Here is a 23,185-nt window from a genome sequence, read left to right on the forward strand (position 1 = left end):
TCCCATTCGGATGATTCCTTTGTGGTGGGTCTTTCTTTTTTGTCTTACAGTGTGCACATCATATTGAATAAAGTGCGATACTTCATACTAATTCTTTACAGACGAATGGAAAAACTGGTAGAAGCCGACCTCGGGGAAGATCAGTTTGGATTCCGTAGAAATGTTGGAACACCTGAGGCGATACTGACCCTACGAGTTATCTTAGAAGAAAGACTAAGGAAAGACAAACATACGTTTCTAGAATTTGTAGACTTAGAGAAAACTTTTGACCATGTTGGTTGGAATACTCTCTTTGAAATTCTGAAGGTGGCAGGGATAAAATACAGGGAGCGAAAGGCTATTTACAATTTGTACAGAAACCAGATGGCAGTTATAAGAGTCGAGGGGTATGAAAGGGAAGCAGTGGTTAGGAAGGGAGTGAGACAGGGTTGTAGCCTCTCCCCGATGCAATTCAATCTGTATATTGAGCAAGCACTAAAGGAAACAAAATAAAAGTTTGGAGTATGTATTACAATCGATGGGGAAGCAATAAAAACATTGAGGTTCGCCGATGAGATTATAATTCTGTCAGAGACAGCAAACGACTTGGAAGAGCAGTTGAACGGAATGGAGAGTGTCTTGAAAGAAGGGTATAAGATGAACATCAACAAAAGTAAAACTAGGATAATGGAATGTAGTCGAATTAAGTCGGGTGATGCTATGGGAATTAGATTAGCAAATGAGACAAAGTAGTAAAGGAGTTTTGCTATTTGGGGAGAAAAATAACTGATGATGGTCGAAGAAGAGAAGATATAAAATGCAGACTGGCAGTGGCAAGGAAAGCGTTTCTGGAGAAGAGAAATTTGTTAACATCGAGTATAGATTTAAGTGTCAGGAAGTCGTTTCTGAAAGTATTTGTATGGAGTGTAGCCATGTATGGAAGTGAAACATGGACGATAACTACACTCCTGGAAATTGAAATAAGAACACCATGAATTCATTGTCCCAGGAAGGGGAAACTTTGACACATTCCTGGGGTCAGATATATCACATGATCACGCTGACAGAACCACAGGCACATAGACACAGGCAACAGAGCATGCACAATGTCGGCACTAGTACAGGGTATATCCACCTTTCGCAGCAATGCAGGCTGCTATTCTCCCATGGAGACGATCGTAGAGATGCTGGATGTAGTCCTGTGGAACGGCTTGCCATGCCATTTCCACCTGGCGCCTCAGTTGGACCAGCGTTCGTGCTGGACGTGCAGACCGCGTGAGACGACGCTTCAGCCAGTCCCAGTTATGCTCAATGGGGGACAGATCCGGAGATCTTGCTGGCCAGGGTAGTTGACTTACACCTTCTAAAGCACGTTGGGTGGCACGGGATACATGCGGACGTGCATTGTCCTGTTGGAACAGCAAGTTCCCTTGCCGGTCTAGGAATGGTAGAACGATGGGTTCGATGACGGTTTGGATGTACCGTGCACTATTCAGTGTCCCCTCGACGATCACCAGAGGTGTACGGCCAGTGTAGGAGATCGCTCCCCACACCATGATGCCGGGTGTTGGCCCTGTGTGCCTCGGTCGTATGCAGTCCTGATTGTGGCGCTCACCTGCACGGCGCCAAACACGCATACGACCATCATTGGCACCAAGGCAGAAGCGACTCTCATCGCTGAAGACGACACGTCTCCATTCGTCCCTCCATTCACGCCTGTCGCGACACCACTGGAGGCGGGCTGCACGATGTTGGGGCGTGAGCGGAAGACGGCCTAACGGTGTGCAGGACCGTAGCCCAGCTTCATGGAGACGGTTGCGAATGGTCCTCGCCGATACCCCAGGAGCAACAGTGTCCCTAATTTGCTGGGAAGTGGCGGTGCGGTCCCCTACGGCACTGCGTAGGATCCTACGGTCTTGGCGTGCATCCGTGCGTCGCTGCGGTCCGGTCCCAGGTCGACAGGCACGTGCACCTTCCGCCGACCACTGGCGACAACATCGATGTACTGTGGAGACCTCACGCCCCACTTGTTGAGCAATTCGGCGGTACGTCCACCCGACCTCCCGCATGCCCACTATACGCCCTCGCTCAAAGTCCGTCAACTGCACATACGGTTCACGTCCACGCTGTCGCGGCATGCTACCAGTGTTAAAGACTGCGATGGAGCTCCGTATGCCACGGCAAACTGGCTGACACTGACGGCGGCGGTACACAAATGCTGCGCAGCTAGCGCCATTCGACGGCCAACACCGCGGTTCCTGGTGTGTCCGCTGTGCCGTGCGTGTGATCATTGCTTGTACAGCCCTCTCGCAGTGTCCGGAGCAAGTATGGTGGGTCTGACACACCGGTGTCAATGTGTTCTTTTTTCCATTTCCAGGAGTGTATGTTCAGATGTGCTAACAAAACTAACGGGGTTCCACTTAAAAGAAACGTAGGTTTGTGTTTAAAAACATACTTCCGTGCATTTTGTTATGGTTTGTATTATCCAATTACACTAGCCCCTCCCCTCTCGTATAAGTATACGTCATGTGTTGCAGGTGTCGGCCACCATCACGTATCTGGCAGTGCTGGTACCCCGCGCGCACTTCCTGGTGCAGGTGGTGACACAGGGCATGTTCGTGGTGTGCCTCTACCAGATGTTCTCGCTGTTGGTGGCCTACCTGGGCGGCGAGGAGGAGTTGTCCGAGCGGCTGTCCACAGCCACCATACAGCCAGTCACGGGGCCCTGCTGCTGTTTCCCATGTTGCCGCTACTGCTGCAAGCCCGTCCCTGTCACCAGGTGAGTGCACAGGGATACACTATCTGTATCGGGCACCCATACGTAATGCGGAATTGACCGCTAGTTGCCATTAGAGGGGGGCGGGGGATCAGTAGAGATGCAGTAGCAGGGGGAAGGGTTGGTTAGGAGAGCTCAAAAGGGAACCTCCCCATCGCACCCCCCTCAGATTTAGTTATAAGTTGGCACAGTGGATAGGCCTTGAAAAACTGAACGCAGATCAATCGAGAAAACAGGAAGACGTTGTGTGGAACTACGAAAAAAATAAGCAAAATATACAAACTGAGTAGTCCATGGAGCGCCGTGGTCCCGTGGATACCGTGAGTAGCTACGGAGTGAGAGGTCCTTGGTTCAAGTCTTCCCTCGAGTGAAAAGTTTACTTTCTTTATTTTCGCAAAGCTATGATCTGTCCGTACGTTCATTGACGTCTCTGGTCATTGTAATAAGTTTAGTGTCTGTGTTTTGCGACCACACCGCAAAACCGTGCGATAAGCAGACGAAAGGACGTGCCTCGCCAAAGGGAACCGAAAGCTTCTGTTCTTTGGGGCCCGCAGCGCGAAATATGTCTTTTAATGACATAATTATTTATGAAATATCCAGGTGCACTGCTATGTAAGTTGTTTGTTTTTTATTTTATTCACAATGAGCCCATTTCGGCAACTTGCCATCGTCAGGGCAAACTGGTAGAAACTTCAAAATTAGATATAAAGAGCACACCAGAGAAAGTGAAAACAACCCATCTACATTTTTTCAACATTTACAAGCTGAGAAACACTATGTAAAACCCATAAACGAAGCACTTGAAATCCTACATATCACGCAAAAGGGAACACTGTTGAACATCCTGGAGGAAATAGAGATATATTCACATGCATACAGCAACCCAACAAATTTACTGAACGAACAAACCGACCTAAAGCACAAAAATTATATAGAAAACTTTATTCACATTATAAATCGGGAAAACGGGTAAATTTAATATCAGCGACTCTAAACAACACATATCCATAGCAACAGCGATAACATGAGTAGTGCAAAACAGAGACAGAACACCAACATAAATCATAGATGACAATTATTACGAAAAATTAAAAACGTAAAATAAAACTAAAACTAACTTTAGGCAAAAACGTAATCAGAAACAAACCTACATGAAAAATAGTTATAATAAACAACTGACTTTCATACATCCTTTGTTTATAGTGGTAACTATGTAAACATATGACATCGCTGACCCACTGTCATCTAACTGTCAGAAAAGTAACGTAGTAACATCTGATTTATATGTCCACTCTACACCTGGAAGAATCAATAATTACAAAACAGACAGGACATGACAGCAACGATGTCACATGTAAGGTAAAACACCTAAGAATATATTATAAATTCTCAGTTCGTAGTTACAAAACCATTATAATAAGACCATCACTTATCCATGTATTTACAGAGCACCTGACGATGGCAAGTTGCCGAAATGGGCTCATTGTGAATAAAATAAAACACAAACAACTTACATAGCAGTGCACCTGGATATTTCATAAATAAAGGAACCGAAAGCATTTGATCGCAGTGTCATAGGTCAGCCGATTCCTCCACAGGAAAACACGTCTGATATATTCTATACGACACTGGTGACGGCATGTGCGTCACATGACAGGTATATGTTGTCGACCCACCTAACTTGTACACGTGGTGAATGGGTAAAGAGATTTTTCTACCTTGCCCGATTTAGGTTTTCTTGTGTATGTGATGAAAACATAAGAGTGTGTCACATAAACTGCAACAAATGAATGCAACAGTGCCACAGTCGAACAGTTTTCTCTGTGCTCTGTCAAAACATATGTTTCTAACGTTTTCAAAATTTTCCGTGTGTAGACCGTCAAATCCTGCATATATCCATGCAAATCTGCACATGTCCTGGAATTTTGGAGAACGAAGTTGATTATGTGTGACTGCCTGAACTCTGATAATTCTCTGAAAATTTAAACTTTTCACTCGAGAGAAGACTTGAACCAAGGACCTCTCGCTCCGCATCTGCTCACGCTAACCACTAGACTACGGCATTCTTGAGCGCACATTATCCTTGATGTCTCTTACGTTGCCCATTGACTACTCAGTTTGTATATTTTGCTTATTTTTTCATAGTTTCACACAACTTCTTCCTGTTTTCTCGATGGATCTGTGTTCAGTTTTTCAAGTCATATTCACTGTTCCAACTTATAACTAAATCTGATGGGGATGCGATGGGGAGGTTCCCTTGTCAGTGACTTTGAAAGTCGACTTGTCATTGGATGCTAAGTGAGCAAGAAATCCATCAGGTAAATGTCAGCCGTTCTAAGGCTGCCCAAATCGTCTGTTGATGATGTACATCTGCATCTACATTTATACTCCGCAAGCCACCCAACGGTGTGTGGCGGAGGGCACTTTACGTGCCACTGCCATTACCTCCCTTTCCTGTTACAGTCGCGTACGGTTCGCGAGAAGAACGACTGCCGGAAAGCCTCCGTGCGCGCTCGAATCTCTCTAACTTTACATTCGTGATCTACTCGGGAGGTATAAGTAGGGGGAAGCAAGAAATTTGATACCTGATCCTGAAACGCACCCTCTCGAAACGTGGCGAGCAAGCTACACCGCGATGCAGAGCGCCTGTCTTGCAGAGTCTGCCACTTGAGTTTGCTAAGCATCTCCGTAACGCTTACCAAATAATCCTGTGACGAAACGCGCCGCTCTTCTTTGGATCTTCTCTATCTCCTCTATCATCCCGATCTCGTTCGGATACCACACTGATGAGCAATATTCAAGTATAGGTCGAACGAGTGCTTTGTAAGCCACCTCCTTTGTTGATGGGCTACATTTTCTAAGGACTCTCCCAATGAATCTCAACCTGGTACCCGCATTACCAACAGTTAATTTTATATGACCATTCCACTTCAAGTCGTTCCGCACGCATACTCCCAGATATTTTACAGAAGTAACTGCTACCAGTCTTTGTTTAGCTATCATATAATCATACAACAAAGGATTCCTCTTTCTACGTACTCGCAATACATTACATTTGTCTATGCTAAGGGTCAGTTGCCACTCCCTGCACCAAGTGCCTATCCGCTGCAGACCTTCCTGCATTTCGCTACAATTTTCTAAAGCTGCAACTTCTCTGTATACTACAGCATCATTGGCGAAAAGCAGCATGGAACTTCCGACACTATCTATTAGGTCATTTATATATATTGTGAAAAGCAATGGTCCCATAACACTCCCCTGTGGTAAGCCAGAGGTTACTTTAAAGTCTGTAGACGTCTCTCCATTGAGAACAATATGCTGTGTTCTGTTGCCAAAAACTCTTCAATCCAGCCACACAGCTGGTCTGATATTCCGTAGGCTCTTACTTTGTTTATCAGGCGAGAGCGCGGAACTGTATCGAACGCCTTCCGGAAGTCAAGCAAAATGGCATCTACCTGGGAGCCTGTACCTAATATTTTCTGGGTCTCATGAACAAATTAAGCGAGTTGGGCCTCACACGATCGCTGTTTTCGGAATCCTTGTTGATTCCTACGGAATAGATTCTGGGTTTACAGATATGACATGCACAGCGAGCAAAAAAGTATTCTAAAATTCTACGACAAATCGACGTCAGAGATATAAGTCTATAGTTTTGCGCATCTTCTCGACGACCCTTCTTGAAGACTGGGACTACCTGTGCTCTTTTCCAATCATTTGGAACCTTCCGTTCCTCTAGAGACTTGCGGTACACGGCTGTTAGAAGGGGGGGCAAGTTCTTCCACGTACTCTGTGTAGAATCGAATATGTATTCCGTCAGGTCCAGTGGACTTTCCTCTGTTGTGTGATTCTAGTTGCTTTTCTATTCCTTGGACACTTATTTCCATGTCAGCCATTTTTTCGTTTGTTCGAGGATTTAGAGAAGGAAATGCAGAGCGGTCTTCCTGTGTGAAACAGCTTTGGAAAAAGGTGTTTAGTATTTACGCGTGTCATCCTCTGTTTCAATACCATCACTATCGCGGAGTGTCTGGATATGCTGTTTCGAGCCACTTACTGATTTAACGCAAGACCAGAACTTCCTAGGATTTTCTGTCGAGTCGGTACATGTAACTACGAGGTCTGTTCAAAAAATTCCGGAACTTTGTCCACAAATTTTTCTGCACTCATCTACCACTTACTGTGCATGGTGACCTTGTAAATACTCTCCTCCACAGTTGATACCCCCCCCCCCCCCCTGCCGCCAACGCTGTTTCCACTTCGGGAAGCAGGCACTCTTGGTACGCCTGTTGCTGGATCGCGCGAAGTACCGTCTGCGAATTTATTTTTATCTCGTCCGTCGTTGCAAATCTCCGTCCTTTCAACGGGGTTTTCAACTTTGTAAATAAAGAAAACTCCCCAGGGGCCAGGTCCGGGGAGTATGGAGAATGAGGTAGCACAGTGATTTCGTTTCTTGTGCAACAGACACGCACCAGCAGGGATGAATTTGCTCGTGCGCTATCGTGGTGCAGGAGCCGTGAATTGTCTCTCCACATTTCAGACCGTTTCCTTCTCGCATCTCGTTGCAGGCGTCGCAACACGTCCGGTAGTACTATCGATCAACAGTAACATGGATTATGAACCACAAATGAATAAAAACTCGTTTAATCATAGCATGTAAGCTTTCACTGCCGGCGTCTTCATTAATTAAAACTTCCGGACAGTATTGGCAAGGTTTTGGCCAAGTTTCAAGTGGAGACAATCCTTCGACCTACCAAGAAAATTAGTGAAAGTTTAAGATCGGTGAAAGACGCACGACACCCCTTCGCTACCCCAGGTGTGTATAAAATTCCGTGTAGCTGAGGCATGGTTTATTGGAACAACTAAAAGCAGTGTTAATACCCGCCTAACGGAACACAAAAGGAACTGTAGAGTGGGACAGATTGAGAAATCAGCTGTAGCGGAACACGTTTTCAAAGACGGTGATCACGAAATAAACTTTAGTGAGACAAACGTGATAGCTAGGACCTCACATTATTATACTCGCATGTATAGAGAAGCTACAGAGATCTACAAGCACGGAAATAATTTTAATAGAAAAGAAGAAGGATTAAAACTAGACACGATATGGCGGTCGACTATGTACCAACGAAGTGACAATCGACTACCTGCAATCGAGAGAGATGGCACTAGCCAGAGATAGTTTTAAAGTCGAAAGCACGTGACGAGTGGTGGCGCCATCTAAGCGCTCTATATAAGCGGGACCTCCAGCGCCTAGCAGCCAGTCGCCGACTCACCTCAGAAGATGTTGCCCGCAGTAGGCAACGAAACGTCAGGAAGGAGAAGAAGTTTTATGTATGGACCAGGGCAATTCAGCCCAGAAGTTTTAATTAATGATGAACTCGTTTCTTGAGTAGTTAAATTTTGAAGATAAATACTTAAAAATGGAGAAGAAATAAAAACTTTGAAGTTCAGCGATTATATTGTAATTCTGTCAGACAGCAAAGGACTTGGAAGAGCAGTTGAACGGAATGGACAGTGTCTTGAAAGGAGGGTATAAGATGAACATCCACAAAAGCAAAACGAGGATAATGGAATGTAGTATATTTACGTCGGGTGATGCCGAGGGAATTAGATTAGGAAATGAGACACTTGAAGTTGTAAAGGAGTTTTGCTATTTGGGGAGCAAAATAACTGATGATGGTCGAAGTAGAGAGGATATAAAATGTAGACTGGCAATGGCTAGGAAAGCGTTTGTGAAGAAGAGAAGTTTGCTAACATCGAGTATAGATTTAACAGTCAGGAAGTCGTTTCTTAAAGTATTTTTATCGAGTGTAGCCATGTATGGAAATGAAAAGTGGATGATAAATAGTTCGGACAAGAAGAGAACAGAAGCTTTCGAAATGTGGTGCTACAGAAGACTGCTAAAGATTAGATGGGTAGATCACATAATTAATGAGGAGGTATTGAATATAATTATGGAGGAGTTTGTGGCACAATTTAACTAGAAGAAGGGGTCGGTTGGTAGGACATGTTCTGAGGCATCAAGGGATCACCAATTTAGTATTGGAGGGCAGCGTGGAGGGTAAAAATCGTAGAGGAGACCAAGAGATGAATACTCTAAGCAGATTCAGAAGGATGTAGGCTGCAGTAGGTACTGGGTGATGAAGAAGCTTGCACAGGATAGAGTAGCATGGAGAGCTGCATCAAAGCAGTCTCAGGATTGAAGCCCACAACATCAACTTAAAAATGAAGACTCAAAACGATGTGTAAGTTGTTGGCAACTGGATGACGCCAATGCCTTTGGCTCTGGAGCGTCCTCTCTCTACGCGATGGACGGGGTGTTCAGAAAGTCTCTCCGCAGTGCCGTAAGATTGTTAGCCGTGCGTGCCTGCCTGGGTCACTTCCCTTAAAGTGGACTCTCCCAACATTCCACCGCTTCGTTTATCTTAGCCAGCATCAGTAGTATCGTTGGTGTGTGCGTTACGTGTTGATGTGAACGTTTAACTTTAGTTCCTTTTTTCGTTTGTTTCGCTTTCGTCACTGTTATAATGCTAACCATTGCAGAACGTGTGTTTTTAGTCGAACAAGTGTTCAAAGCTGGCGGTAAATACACACTTTCAGTTCGTGCCAAACATGTAATTCAATTTTCCCGGAGACAACACTTCCACTTCACGAAACTGTGCCAGATTTAATTAACAAATTTCAAAGTACGGGTTCAGTGACAGATGCACCGAGAAGCGATCGTCCTAGCGTTTTGTCTGAGGATAAATTAGTCGTTATTTCCGAAAAATGTCCATGAGTCCGAATAAGTCAGTAATAAAACTCGCCCAGGAAATCGATGGTGGTGTCGGAACGGCCCACACAGCTCTAAGGAAAAAATTAGAACTTTTCCCGACAGTCGTGAAAGAACTGTAAAATACTGATTATGGCAAGAGACTGCATTATTGTCTATGGCTAAAAAATTTCGTTCAAAAAAATGGAAGGGATGTTCTTAATGAAACGTTTTTCACTGATGAGGCGTGGTTTCATTTATCCATGTGGATGAACTCGCAAAATTCTCGCATGTGGAGTACTGCAAATCCACTGTGTGTTCATGAGAAACTATTTCATTTTGTGAAAATAGGAGTTTGGATTGCAATTTCTAGACGTCGAATTGTGGGTCCCATATTTTTCAACAAAATAGTAAACGCACAACGATACTGCAGTGAAATTCTGTACCCACTCATAGGAGAACATGTATTAAGTGGAATATTGAACGGTTATTTTCAACAAGCTAGTGCAACCGCGCATACAGCACGCGTTTCAATGCTGATGTTTTTGGTGATCGCATAATTTCACAGGGATTTTAGCCTCCACGATCGCCTGACCTAACACCACCAGACTTATTCTTCTGGGGTGCAGCGAAAGCAACTGTCTATAAAGACCATCCAAAATCCATCGATGAATTGAAAATTGCAAAACCCACTTTCACTGCTTGTGGTACAGAAGAAATGTCTTAGCTTGTGTTTGAAAACATGCTTAGACGAATTGAACTGCGTATTCATCAACATTTAATGTGAAAATTTGTAAGTAAAAATGAATATTCAATAAATTAATAACTTGTATTTCATTAAGTTTCATTTCGTTATATTTGCTGCGGCATTCGGCATGCGCGGCTAACAATGATACGGCAGTGCGGAGAGACTTTTTGAACACCCTGTAGTTAGTGGCTGCTTAACCATCAGCACCAGTTGCAGTGACTGAGGCTTCCACGGCGGATTAGGTGCCATCGCCCTTACCCAGATGGGTAACGATGCATCGGTTTACATCATTGGCTTCTCAATGTAATATAGCAATTTTACTTTTGTTATTACAGTGCAAACTCTGATGTTGGCCTGTAATTAAATATCCGAAACCGGTCAGAAGTTAACATCGACTGCCATCGAAAATGTTTTTGATTAATTTTATAACAGTTGGTCCCTGTGGCCCGAATTCATGATGAACTAAGGTAAAAATCGTAGAGGGAGACCAAGAAATGAATACGCTAAACAGATTCAGAAGGATATAGGTTGCAGTAGGTACTGGGAGATGAAGAAGCTTGCGCAGGATAGTGTAGCATGGAGAGCTGCATCAAACCAGTCTCAGGACTGAAGACCACAACAACATAATTCTTCAAAGTTAAAGAAAACTATCAGCTTGGCTCATATATTTGACCTGACTGGACGAGGTCCTTTTGATAGTGGAGAACCTTTCCAGACACATTGTGTAGACTGAAACTTGGTCTGAACATCATAACCGTAAACCTACGTCTCATCACCAGTTACGATCCTCTTAAGGATCATCTCTGCTATCTAGAAATTCACAAACTGTGCGACACAACATTCTAGAGTTGTGGCGATTCGTGAATGAGTCGTTCATTCTAAGTTCCAACGATTCATCGATTCTTAGTACGCTATGCTTCGACGGCAACTTCCGAATCATGGCGAGTGGTGCCGAATGATTACGACCGCCAGATGGCAGTCAAGTGGAGGATGCGTGTGAACAAATGAAGCTCGGAACGAACAAACGAAGTCCGTGGGCCGTAATATTACTCGTGAAAACCAAGCTGACACTTGGCGGTGTCGTCTTCTAACGTAAATAGTAGTGACAGCGGCAAGTTCTCAGACAAATTAAAAGCAAAATGCCTATGCTTTGTATTTAGAAGAAATGAAAGTTATGTTAAATTTGCCTTGTGGGAGGGCTGTCAGCTGCGTTATGAATTGGAAAGACAGCACAGAAAAACATAGGATGATATGAGCCAAACCACGTCTGCCACACTGATAGATTTTGTTACTATAAAACAGACGTCTGTATTAGATACGTTCAAGCCACACAACCAAACTGGCATACCACGTAATTTTGCACCATATTTCGCACAAATCGACTCCTCTTTCCTGGCATACTGAAATAAAACAATAGATGCAATCAAATCAAACGTGACCTTTCATCAATTAAGGCATTACACGTATAAATCGAGAATCACACTTGTAAAGTCTTATGCATGTTTACTCATAAATAAACTATTTCTGGCATATCATGACGCAGTTCGATTCTAACCCCATTGACAATTTCAGACAAGTCCTGCCATCTGTGAGTAAGATGTAGAACTTTTTGCATTCCGTAAGAATCGTGCCATCGCAGACTAGAATGAATCGTGAACGAATCGTAGGAACCGATTCGGATTGTGAGATTGAATCGTAGGAATCGAATCGGAAAAAAGAATCGTGTTGCCCAGCTCTACAACGTTCTACTCAATACAGCACTGGACAATAACTAACAAACATACAACAATGAAACTTCTGGCGGTTATACATTAAACAAAGGCGTGTGCAGGGAGACCAACCGCATTTCGCTCCAACACACCATTGGCGCGAAATTATGAATTTTTTGAACAGACCTCGTATTAAGCGAAAACGTGAAGGAGGAACCGCAGTTAAAGCGATACCAGTCAAACTTCACGTACTAATAGAACGGGACCATGAAGCACTGCAGAATGGAGTTGTTAAAACCGCATGAAATCAGCAGACGGCGTCTCTCTTTAAGTTTCAATGTGCTACTAGTAACCAAACTGTCACAATGATACCGAGTTAAAAAGAATAGGATACGACGGTCGACTTGTCCCTCATAAGCCAGGTATTTCTGTAGTCAGTGCTAAGTAATGCTAAGTGACAACCGCCCCCGGTATCTTAGTGGTCAGCGCGACAGAATGTCAGTCGTAAAGGCGCGGGTTCGATCACCGGCTGGGTCGGAGATTCTCTCTGGTCAGGGACTCGGTGTTGTGTTGTCCTAATCAACATCATTTCATCCCCATCGCCGTGCAAATCGCCAAAGTGGCGTCCAATCGAAAGACTTGCTCTCGGCGAACGGTCTACCCTATGGGAGGCCCTAGTCACACGACATTTACAATGCTAAGCGACGCCACTAAACAATGGACGCCTGGAAACGAGTGATCTGGAGTGATAAATAATGCTACACCCTGTCGCAATGCGGTGGTAGTGTTTAAGTGGCGAATGTCTGGAGAGCGTTACATGCCATCAGGTGTAGCGTCAGCAATGAAATATAAAGGGGGTGGTGTTACGGCGTAGGGTGTCTCTCGTATTTAGGATGCACTTCTGTTTTTGCACTTCAGCAAAAGGTTAAATACGGAAGAAGAGGGCGATATTTTACAGTACTGTGTACCGGAACAAAATAATAATTGGATCCTTCTACCGACCTCCCAATCCAGATGATGCAGTTGCTGAAAGGTTCAAAGAAAACTAGAGTTTCATTTCAAACACGCACCCGAATCATACGATTATAGTTGGTGGTGACTTAAATTTACCCTCGATATGTTGGCGAAAACACATGTTTCATTCCGGAGGTACGCATAAAACATCATCCGAAATTGTGCTAAATGCATTCTCTGAAAATTATTTCGAGCAGTCACATGAGACCACGCGAATAGTAAACGATTGTGAAAACACACTTGACCTCTTAGCAACAAATAATCCTGAGTTAACAAGGGCATCAAAACGGATACAGGGATTAGTGAACACAGGGTTGTCGTAGCGAGATTGAATACTGGAATCCCCTAGATCCTCCAAAAATAAGCGAAAAATATACCTATTCACAAAAGCAGATAAAAATTCAATTGACGCCTTCCTGAGAGACAATCTCTACTCATTCCAAATTAATAAGTGTAGACCAGATGTGGCTTGAATTCAAAGATAGTATCGGCAGCAATTGAGAGATTTATGTTGTTGTGGTCTTCAGTCCTGAGACTGCTTAGATGCAGCTCTCCATGCTACTCTATCTTGTGCAAGCTTCTTCATCTCCCAGTACCTACTGCAGCCTACATCCTTTTGAATCTGCTTAGTGTATTCATCTCTTGTTCTCCCTCTACGATTTTTACCCTCCACGCTGCCCTCCAATACTAAATTGGTCATCGCTCGATGTCTCAGAACATGTCATACCAACCGATCCCTTCTTCTAGTCAAGTTGTGCCATAAGCTAGTCTTCTGCCCAATTCTATTCAATACTTCCTCATTAGTTATGTGGTCTACCCATCTAATCTTCAGCATTTTTCTGTAGCACCACATTTCGAAAGCTTCTATTCTCTTCTTGCCTAAACTATTTATAGTCCACGTTTCACTTCCATACATGGCTACACTCCATACAAATATTTCAAAAACTACTACCTGACACTTAAATCTACACTCGATGTTAACAAATTTCTCTTCTTCAGAAACGCTTTCCTTGCCATTGCCAGTCTACATATAATATCCTCTCTACTTCGACCATCATCAGTTATTTTGCTCCCCAAATAGCAAAACTCCTTTACTATTTTAAGCGTCTCATTTCCTCATCTAATTCCCTCAGTATCACCCGACTTAATTCGACTACATTCCATTATCCTCGTTTTGCTTTTGTTGATGTTCATCTTATACCCTCCTCTCAAGACACTGTCCATTCCGTTCAACTGCTCTTCCAAGTCCTTTGCTGTCTCTGACAGAATTACAATGTCATCGGCGAACCTCAAATTTTTTATTTCTTCTCCATGGATTTTAATTCCTACTCCGAATTTTTCTTTTGTTTCCTTTATTGCTTGCTCAATACACAGATTGAATAACATCGGGGATAGGCTACAAACCTGTCTCACTCCCTTCCCAACCACTGCTTCCCTTTCATGTCCCTCGACTCTTATAACTGCCATCTGGTTTCTGTACAAATTGTAAATAGCCTTTCGCTCCCTGTATTTTACCCCTGCCACCTTCAAAATTTGAAAGAGAGTATTCCAATCAACTTTGTCAAAAACGTTTTCTAAGTCTACAAATGCTAGAAACGTAGGTTTGCCTTTCCTTAATCTTTCTTCTAAGGTAAGTCCTACGGTCAGTATTGCCTCACGTGTTCCAACATTTGTACGGAATCCAAACTGAACTTCCCCGAGGTCAGCTTCTACTAGTTTTTCCATTCATCTGTAAAGAATGCGCGTTAGTATTTTGCAGCTGTGACTTATTAAATTGATAGTTCGGTAATTTTCACATCTGTCAACACCTGCTTTCTTTGGGATTGGAATCATTATATTCTTCTTGAAGGCTGAGGTTATTTCGCCTGTCTCATACATCTTGCTCACCAGATGGTAGAGGTTTGTCAGAACTGGCTCTCCCAAGGCTGTCAGTATTTCTAATGGAATATTGTCTACTCCAGGGGCCTTGTTTCGACTCATGTCTTTCAGTGCTCTGTCAAACTTTTCTCGCAGTGTCATATCTCCCATTTCATCGTCATCTACATCATTTCCATAATATTGTCCTCAAGTACATCGCCCTTGTATAGTCCCTGTATACTCCTTCCACCTTTCTGCTTTCCCTTCATTGCTTAGAACTGGGTTTCCATCAAAGCTCTTGATATTCACACAAGTGGTTCTCCTTTCTCCAAAGGTCTCTTTAATTTTCCCATACGCAGTATCTATCTTACCCCTAGTGAGATAAGCCTCTACATCCATATATTTGTCCTCAGGCCATCCCTGCTTAGCCATTTTGCACTTCCTGTCGATCTCATTTTTGAGACGTTTGTATTCTTTTATGCCTGCTTTATTTACTGCATTTTTATATTTTCTCCTTTCATCAATTAAATTCAATATTTGTTCTGTTAGCCAAGGGTTTCTACTAGCCCTCGTCTTTTTACCTATTTGATCCTCTGCTGCCTTCACTATTTCATCCCTCAAAGTTACCCATTCTTCCTCTACTGTATTTCTTTCCCCCCATTCCAGTCAGTTGTTCCCTTATGTTCTCCCTGAAACTCTGTACAACCTCTGGTTCTTTCAGTTTATCGAGGTGCCATCTCCTTAAATTCCCACCTTTTTGCAGTTTCTTCAGTTTTAATCTACAGTTTACAACCAATAGAATGTGGTCAGAGTCCACATCTGCCTCTGGAAATGTCTTACAATTTAAAATCTGGTTCCTAAATCTCTGTCTTACCATTATATAATCTATCTGATACCTTTTAGTATCTCCAGGATTCTTCCATGTATACAACCTTCTTTCATAATTCTTAAACCAAGTGTTGGTTATGATTAAGCTATGCTCTGCGCAAATTTCTACCAGACGGCTTCCTCTTTCATTTCTTAGCCCCAATCCATATTCACCTACTATGTTTCCTTCTCTCCCTTTTCCTACACTTGAATTCCAGTCACCCATGACTATTAAATTTTCGTCTCCCTTCACTATTTGAATAATTTCTTTTATCTCCTCATACATTTCATCAATTTCTTCGTCATTTGCAGAGCTAGTTGGCGTATAAACTTGCACTACTGTAGTAGGCGTGGGCTTCGTGTCTATCGTGGCGACAATAATGGGTTCACTATGCTGCTTGTAGTAGCTTACCCGTACTCCTATTTTTTATTCATTATTAAACTTACTTCTGCATTACCCCTATTTGATTTTGTATTTATAACCCTGTATTCACCTGACCAAAAGTCTTGTTCCTCCTGCCACCGGACTTCACTAATTCCCACTATATCTAACTTTAACCTATCCATTTCCCTTTTCAAATTTTCTAACCTACCTGCCCGATTAAGGGATCTGACATTCCACGCTCCGACCCGTAGAACAACAGTTTTCTTTCTCTTGATAACAACGTCCTCCTGAGTAGTCCCCGCCCGGAGATCCGAATGGGGGACTGTTTTACCTCCGGAATATTTTACCCAAGAGGACGCCATCATCAGTTAATCATACAGTAAAGCTGCAAGCCATCGGGAAAAATTACGGCTGTAGTTTCCCCTTGCTTTCAGCCGTTCGCAGTACCAGCACAGCAAGCCCATTTTGGTTAGTGTTACAAGGCCAGATCCGTCAACCATCCAGACTCTTGCCCCTACAACTACTGAAAAGGCTGCTGCCCCTCTTCAGGAACCACACATTTGTCTGGCCTCTCAACAGATACCCCTCCGTTGTGGTTGCACCTGCGGTACGGCATCTGTATCGTTGAGGCACGCAAGCCTCCCCACCAACGCCAAGGTCCGTGGCTCATGGGGGGGAGAGGTTTATATCAAATAAATTAACAAACGACGGAGCTGATCCTCCTTGGTACACAAAACGGGTCAGAACACTGTTGCAGAAACAACGAAACAAACATGCCAAATTTAAACAGATGCAAAATCCCCAAGATTGGCGATTTTTTACAGAAACTAGACATTTAGTGCGACTTCAATGCGAGATGTTTATAACAGCAACTAAACTTTGTCTCGTAACCTGGCAGAAAACTCAAAAACATTCTGGTCGTATGTGAAGTATGTTAGCGCCAAGAAACAATCAATGCCTTCTTTGCGCGATAGCAATGGAGATACTCTCGAAGACAGTGCTGCCAAAGCAGAGGTACTAAACACAGCCTTCAGAAATGCCTTTACAAAAGAAGACGAAGTAAATATTCCAGAATCTGAATCAAGAATAGCTGCCAGCACGAGTAACTCAGAAGTAAATATCCTCGGAGTAGTGAAGCATCTTAAATCACTTAACAAAAGTAAAATTACAGGCCCATATCGTTAACGTCGATATGCGGCAGGGTTATGGAACATACATTGTGTGCGAAAGTTACGAATTACGTCGAAGAAAACGAACTATTGACACACAGTCAACATGAGTTTAGAAAACATCGTTCTTGTGAAAAACAACTAGCTCTTTATTCGCATGAAGTGCTGAGGGCTATTGATAAGGGATTTCAGATCGATTCCGTATTTCTGGATTTCTGGAAGGCTTTTGACACTGTACCACACAAGCGGCTTGTAGTGAAATTGCGTGCTTATGGAATATCGTTTCAGTTACGTGACTGGGTTCGTGATATCCTGTCAGAGAGGTCACAGTTCGTAGTAATTGACGGAAAGTCATCGAGTGATTTCTAGCGTTTCCCAAGGAAGTGTTACAAGCCTTTTGCTGTTCCTTACTTATACAAACGATTTTGGAGAGAATCTGAGCAGCCGTCTTAGGTTGTTTGCAGATGGCGCTGTCGTTTATCGACTAATAAAGTCATCAGAAGATCAAAACAAATTGCAAAACGATTTCGAAAAGATATCTGAATGGTGCGAAAACTGGCAGTTGATCGTAAATAACGAAAAGTGTGAGGTCATTCACGTAAGTGCTAAAAGTAATCAGTTGAATTTCGCTTACACTATAAATCAGTCAAGTCTAAAGGCCGTAATTCGACTAAATACCTAGGAATTACAATTACGAACATGTTAAATTGGGAGAAACACAGAGAAAACATTGTGGGGAAGGCTAACCAAAGACTGCGTTTTATTGGCAGGACGCTTAGAAAATGTACCAGATCTACTAAGGAGACTGCCTACAGTACGCTTGTCCGTCCTCTTTCAGAATACTGATGCGCTGTTTGGAATCCTTACCAAATAGGATTGACGGAGTACATCGGAAAAGTTCAAAGAAGGGCAGCACGTTTTGTATTATCCCGAAATATGGGAGAGTGTCACTGAAATTATACAGGGTTTGGGCTGGACATCATTGAAACAAATGCGTTTTTCGTTGCGACGGAATCTTCTCATGAAATTCCAATCACCAACTTTCTCCTCCGAATGCGAAAATATTTCGTTGACATCGACCTACATAGGGAGAAACTATCACCATAATAAAATAAGGAAAATCAGAGCTCGTACGGAAAGATATTGATCGTTCTTTCCGCGCGCTACACGAGATTACAATAATAGAGAATTGTGAAGGTGGTTCGAGGAACTCTCTGCCAGGCAGTTTAATGTGATTTGCTGTGTCCATGTAGATGTAGATGTAGATGCATACAACTGAGGAGCACGTCAGAGACGGTGACTCACAGCATCTGTGTGGCAATGGATTGTGATCAGTAACATTCCTGAAATGAACTGTCCTGGCCAGAGCTCCGACCTCAGCCCAATGGAACACGTTAGTATCGGGTTAGAATGTCGACTTCATTCCAGACGCCAGTGTCCAACATCACTAACTTCTTGAGGGAGAATTTGCTCCATAGACATTTAGACGCCTCACTGAAAGTAATCCCAGCGGAGTGCAAGCAACCATAAACGCAAAGGGTGGACACTCCCTGTATCCATATCAACTAATAGGTGTTCTCTCCCCGATGTTATTCAATCTGTATATTGAGCAAGCAGTAAACAAAAGAAAAATTTGGAGAAGGTATTAAAATCCATGGAGAAGAAATAAAAAATTTGAGGTTCGCCGATGACATTCTAATTCTGTCAGAGACAGCAAAGGATTTGGAAGAGCAGTTGAACGGAATGGACAATGTCTTGAAAGGGGAGTATAAGATGAACACCAACAAAAGCAAAACGAGGATAATGGAATGTAGTCGAATTAAGTCGGGTGATGCTAGAGGGAATTAGATTAGGAAATGAGACACTTAAAGTAGTAAAGGAGTTTTGCTATTTGGGGAGCAAAATAACTGATGATGATCGAAGTAGAGAGGATATAAAATGTAGACTGGGAATGGCAAGGAAAGCGTTTCTGAAGAACAGAATTTTGTTAACATCGAGTATAGATTTAAGTGTCAGGAAGTCATTTCTGGAAGTATTTGTATGGAGTGTAGCCATGTATGGAAGTGGAACATGGACGATAAATAATTTGGACAAGAAGAGAAGAGAAGAGAAGCTTTCGAAATATGGTGCTGCAGAAGAATGCTGAGGATTAGATGGATAAATCCCATAATTAATGAGGAGGCATTGAATAGAATTGGGGAGAAGAGGAGTTTGTGGCACAGCTTGACAAGAAGAGACAGGTTGGTAGGACATGTTCTGAAGCATCAGGGGATCACAAATTTAGCATTGGATGGCAGCGTGGAGGGTAAAAATCGTAGAGGGAGACCAAGAGATGAATACACTAAGCAGATTCAGAAGGATGTAGGTTGCAGTAAGTACTGGGAGATGAAGAGGCTTGCACAGTATAGAGTAGCATAGAGAGCTGCATCAAACCAGTCTCAGGAGTGCTGACCACGACAACAACAATAGATGTCCGGACACTGTTGATCTGATAATGTAATTTACCAGAGTCTTTGTTTTAATACCATATTTTACGGACTATAAGACACACTTTTTCCTTCGAAAACTTTCCTCCAAAATTCAGCTGCATCATATACTTGAAATGACTATAAAAACGACCAGTGTTTGATTTAAAATTCCCGCCAGTCTTACAAAGGCCGTATATTGGATATCGCGGGAGACCTGTCTCTAGCTACATCTACATCTGCATACATACTCCGCTAGCCACCGAGCGGTGTGTGGCGGAGGGCACTATACCCGCCGAGCGAGATGGCGCAGTGGTTAGCACACTGGACTCGCATTCGGGAGGACGACGCTTCAATCCCGTCTCCGGCCATCCTGATTTAGGATTTCCGTGATTTCCCTAAATCGTTTCAGGCAAATGCCGGGATGGTTCCTTTGAAAGGGCACGGCCGATTTCCTTCCCAATCCTTCCCTAACCCGAGCTTGCGCTCCGTCTCTAATGACCTCGTTGTCGACGGGACGTTAAACACTAACCACCACCACCACTATTCCCGCCAAAGTCATATTTTCCCCCCTCTGTTCCGCTCGCGGATCGCGCGAGGGAAAAAAGACTGAACGCCTCAGTACGAGCTCTAATTTCCCGTATCTTTGAATGGTGATCATTGCGCGATTTGAATATGCTCTACATCCTCGGCGAAGATCGTATTTTGGAATTTAGTGAGCAGCCCCTTTGTTTAGCGCGTCGTATATCAGCAAGTGTGTCCTACTTCAAACTTTCTATGAGATTTGTAACGCTCTCGCGATGGCTAAATGTACGAGGCACAAATCTTGCCGCTCTTCTTTGGATCTTCTCAGTCTCTTGAATCAGACCCAACAGGTAAAGACGAACAATACTCTAAGACTGGACGACCTAAAGTATTCTAAGCAATTTCCCTCGTTGAAGGACTGCATCGCTTCAGGATTCTACCAATCTAGAGTTCTCCTTACCCGTTACTTGTGTACTCTGATCGTTCCATTTGAGATCATTTCAAATAGTCACACCCAGATACTTGACGGATGTTACCGCTTCCAAAGACTGGGCAAATATTTTGTACTCGTACATTAATGAGGATTTTCACCTTGTTATAGGCAGTAAGTTACACACTAATACTGAGAGATAACTGACAGTCATTACACCACGCATTAATTTTTTTGCAAATCCTCATTGATTTGCTCACAACTTTCGTGTGATACTACTTTCCTGTAGACTACAGCATCATCGGCAAACAGCCTAACGCCGCTGACAATACCATCAGCCAGATTGTTTATGTAAATCATAATACGCTGCCCTGGGGCACACCTGATGTTACACTTGTTCCTGTGGAAGTCTCCTCATTGAGGACGACATGCTGATCTCTATCCGTTATAAAACTTTTGTCCAACCGCATATGTCATCGGATAGACCGCAAGCGCGCACTTCTTTGAGCATGCGACAGTGCGAAACTGAGTCAAAAAAATGGCTCTCAGCACTATGGGACTCAACATCTTAGGTCATAAGTCCCCTAGAACTTAGAACTAATTAAACCTAACTAACCTAAGGACATCACACACATCCATGCCCGAGGCAGGATTCGAACCTGCGACCGTAGCAGTGCCGCGGTTCCGGACTGCAGCGCCAGAACCGCACGGCAACCGCGGCCGGCGAAACTGAGTCGAACACCTTTCGAAAGTCGAGAAATATGGCATCAACCTGGGAGCCGGAATCTAGAGCCTGTTGTATATCATGCACAAAGAGGGCCAGCCGTGTCTTGCATGACCGCTACTTCCTAAAACCGTTCTGGTTTCTGCGGTTGTCTGGAAAAGTCATTACGTCTGAGCACAAAATACGCTCCATGATTCTACAACAAATCGATGTCAGTGAAATTGCTCGGTAATTATGTGCATCCGATTTTTTACGCTTTTTGTATATTGCTATGACCTGGGCCTTCTCCTTCCAGTCCCGTGAAACTATGTGGCAACAATGGATTCAGCAGGCAGCAGCAGTGCATCGAGGCGACAAACGTGGGTTGCTGGGATTCTCTAGCTTGCCAACACTGTCTGCCTCTCGTGGTCTAGTGACTAGCATTGCTGCCCCTTCTTTTGCCCGGGGATGGTTGTTCCTCATAGTTTCATCATCATCAGCATTCTTGACAGTGGCTAAATTGGATTGAGTAAGTATTGGACTGTATCAAAATTGGTAGTCTGTACGGGCGCTGATGACCGCGCAGTTGAGCGCCTCACAAACCAACCACCATCATCATTACTGTCTTCCTGCCGCCCGTCATAACAAATACATATAAATGACGTAGTAGATAGTGTCGGAAGAACTGCAGCGGATAGGCACTTGCTGCAAGTAGTGGCAACTGACCCTTAACATAGACAAATGTAATGTATTGCGAATACATAGATAGAAGGATCCTTTATTGTATGATTATGTGATAGCGGAACAAACACTTGTAGCAGTCACTTCTGTAAAATATCTGGGAGTATGCGTGCGGAACGAACTGAAATGGAATGATCATATAAAATTAATTGTTGGTAAGGCAGGTGCTAGGTTGAGATTGATTGGGAGAGTCCTTAGAAAATGTAGTCCATCAACAAAGCAGGTGGCTTACAAAACACTCGTTCGACCTATACTTGAGTATTGCTCATCAGTGTGGGATCCGTACCAGGTCGGGTTGACGGAGGAGATAGAGAAGATCCAAAGAAGAGCGGCGCGTTTCGTCACAGGGTTATTTGGTAAGCGTGATAGCGTTACGGAGATGTTTAGCAAACTCAAGTGGCAGACTCTGCAAGAGAGGCGCTCTGCATCGCGGTGTAGCTTGCTGTCCAGGTTTCGAGAGGGTGCGTTTCTGAATGAGGTATCGAATTTATTGCTTCCTCTTACTTATACCTCCCGAGGAGATCACGAATATAAAATTAGAGAGATTCGAGCGCGCACGGAAGCTTTCCGGCAGTCGTTCTTCCCGCAAACCATACGGGACCGAAACAGGAAAGGGAGATAATGACAGTGGCACGTAAAATGCCCTTTGCCACACACCGTTGGGTGGCTTGCGGAGTATAGATGTAGATGTAGAACCCAGAAGGCTGTCTAGTCTATGGTCCGTCACTGCAGTCTACGGTGCCAGTGAACTTCAACTGGCAGTGATTTGTGTAATCGGTAACGGTACAATATTTTTGTTAGTAGCTAGTTCGAAAATGAACTGTGACAGAAGCCCGGACAACGAGGGACTGATGTACCAGGACAAGTATTGAAACTATGAAATAGTGCACTGATAATGAGTAAGCACTCGCCGAAATCTAGATTTGTTTTAATAGAATCTGAAAGAAAAGGGAGACTGATTTTTGTGCTCCATCATTTTGAAATGAGTTGCTATCTCTACAACCGTCCGCTATGCACATATTATACTCAGAAGCCATTGAACAGTTCTTGAGAGCGTCATATATTTTCC

The 23,185-nt window shown here is 43.5% G+C and overlaps 1 protein-coding gene across 2 annotated transcripts in view; it reads left to right on the forward strand.

The window, feature by feature from the left end:
* The window catches only part of LOC126292243 (organic solute transporter alpha-like protein), a 156,696-nt gene that overhangs the window by 102,195 nt on the left and 31,316 nt on the right, over nucleotides 1–23,185 (forward strand). For both annotated transcript variants that reach the window (XM_049986139.1, XM_049986138.1), the window contains exon 4: nucleotides 2,517–2,758. In XM_049986139.1, coding sequence (XP_049842096.1) covers nucleotides 2,517–2,758 — 242 coding nt within the window. The remainder of the gene's footprint in view (nucleotides 1–2,516; nucleotides 2,759–23,185) is intronic.

Source organism: Schistocerca gregaria, chromosome 9 (genome assembly GCF_023897955.1).
Source record: "Schistocerca gregaria isolate iqSchGreg1 chromosome 9, iqSchGreg1.2, whole genome shotgun sequence".
Taxonomy (NCBI): Eukaryota; Metazoa; Arthropoda; class Insecta; order Orthoptera; family Acrididae; genus Schistocerca; species Schistocerca gregaria.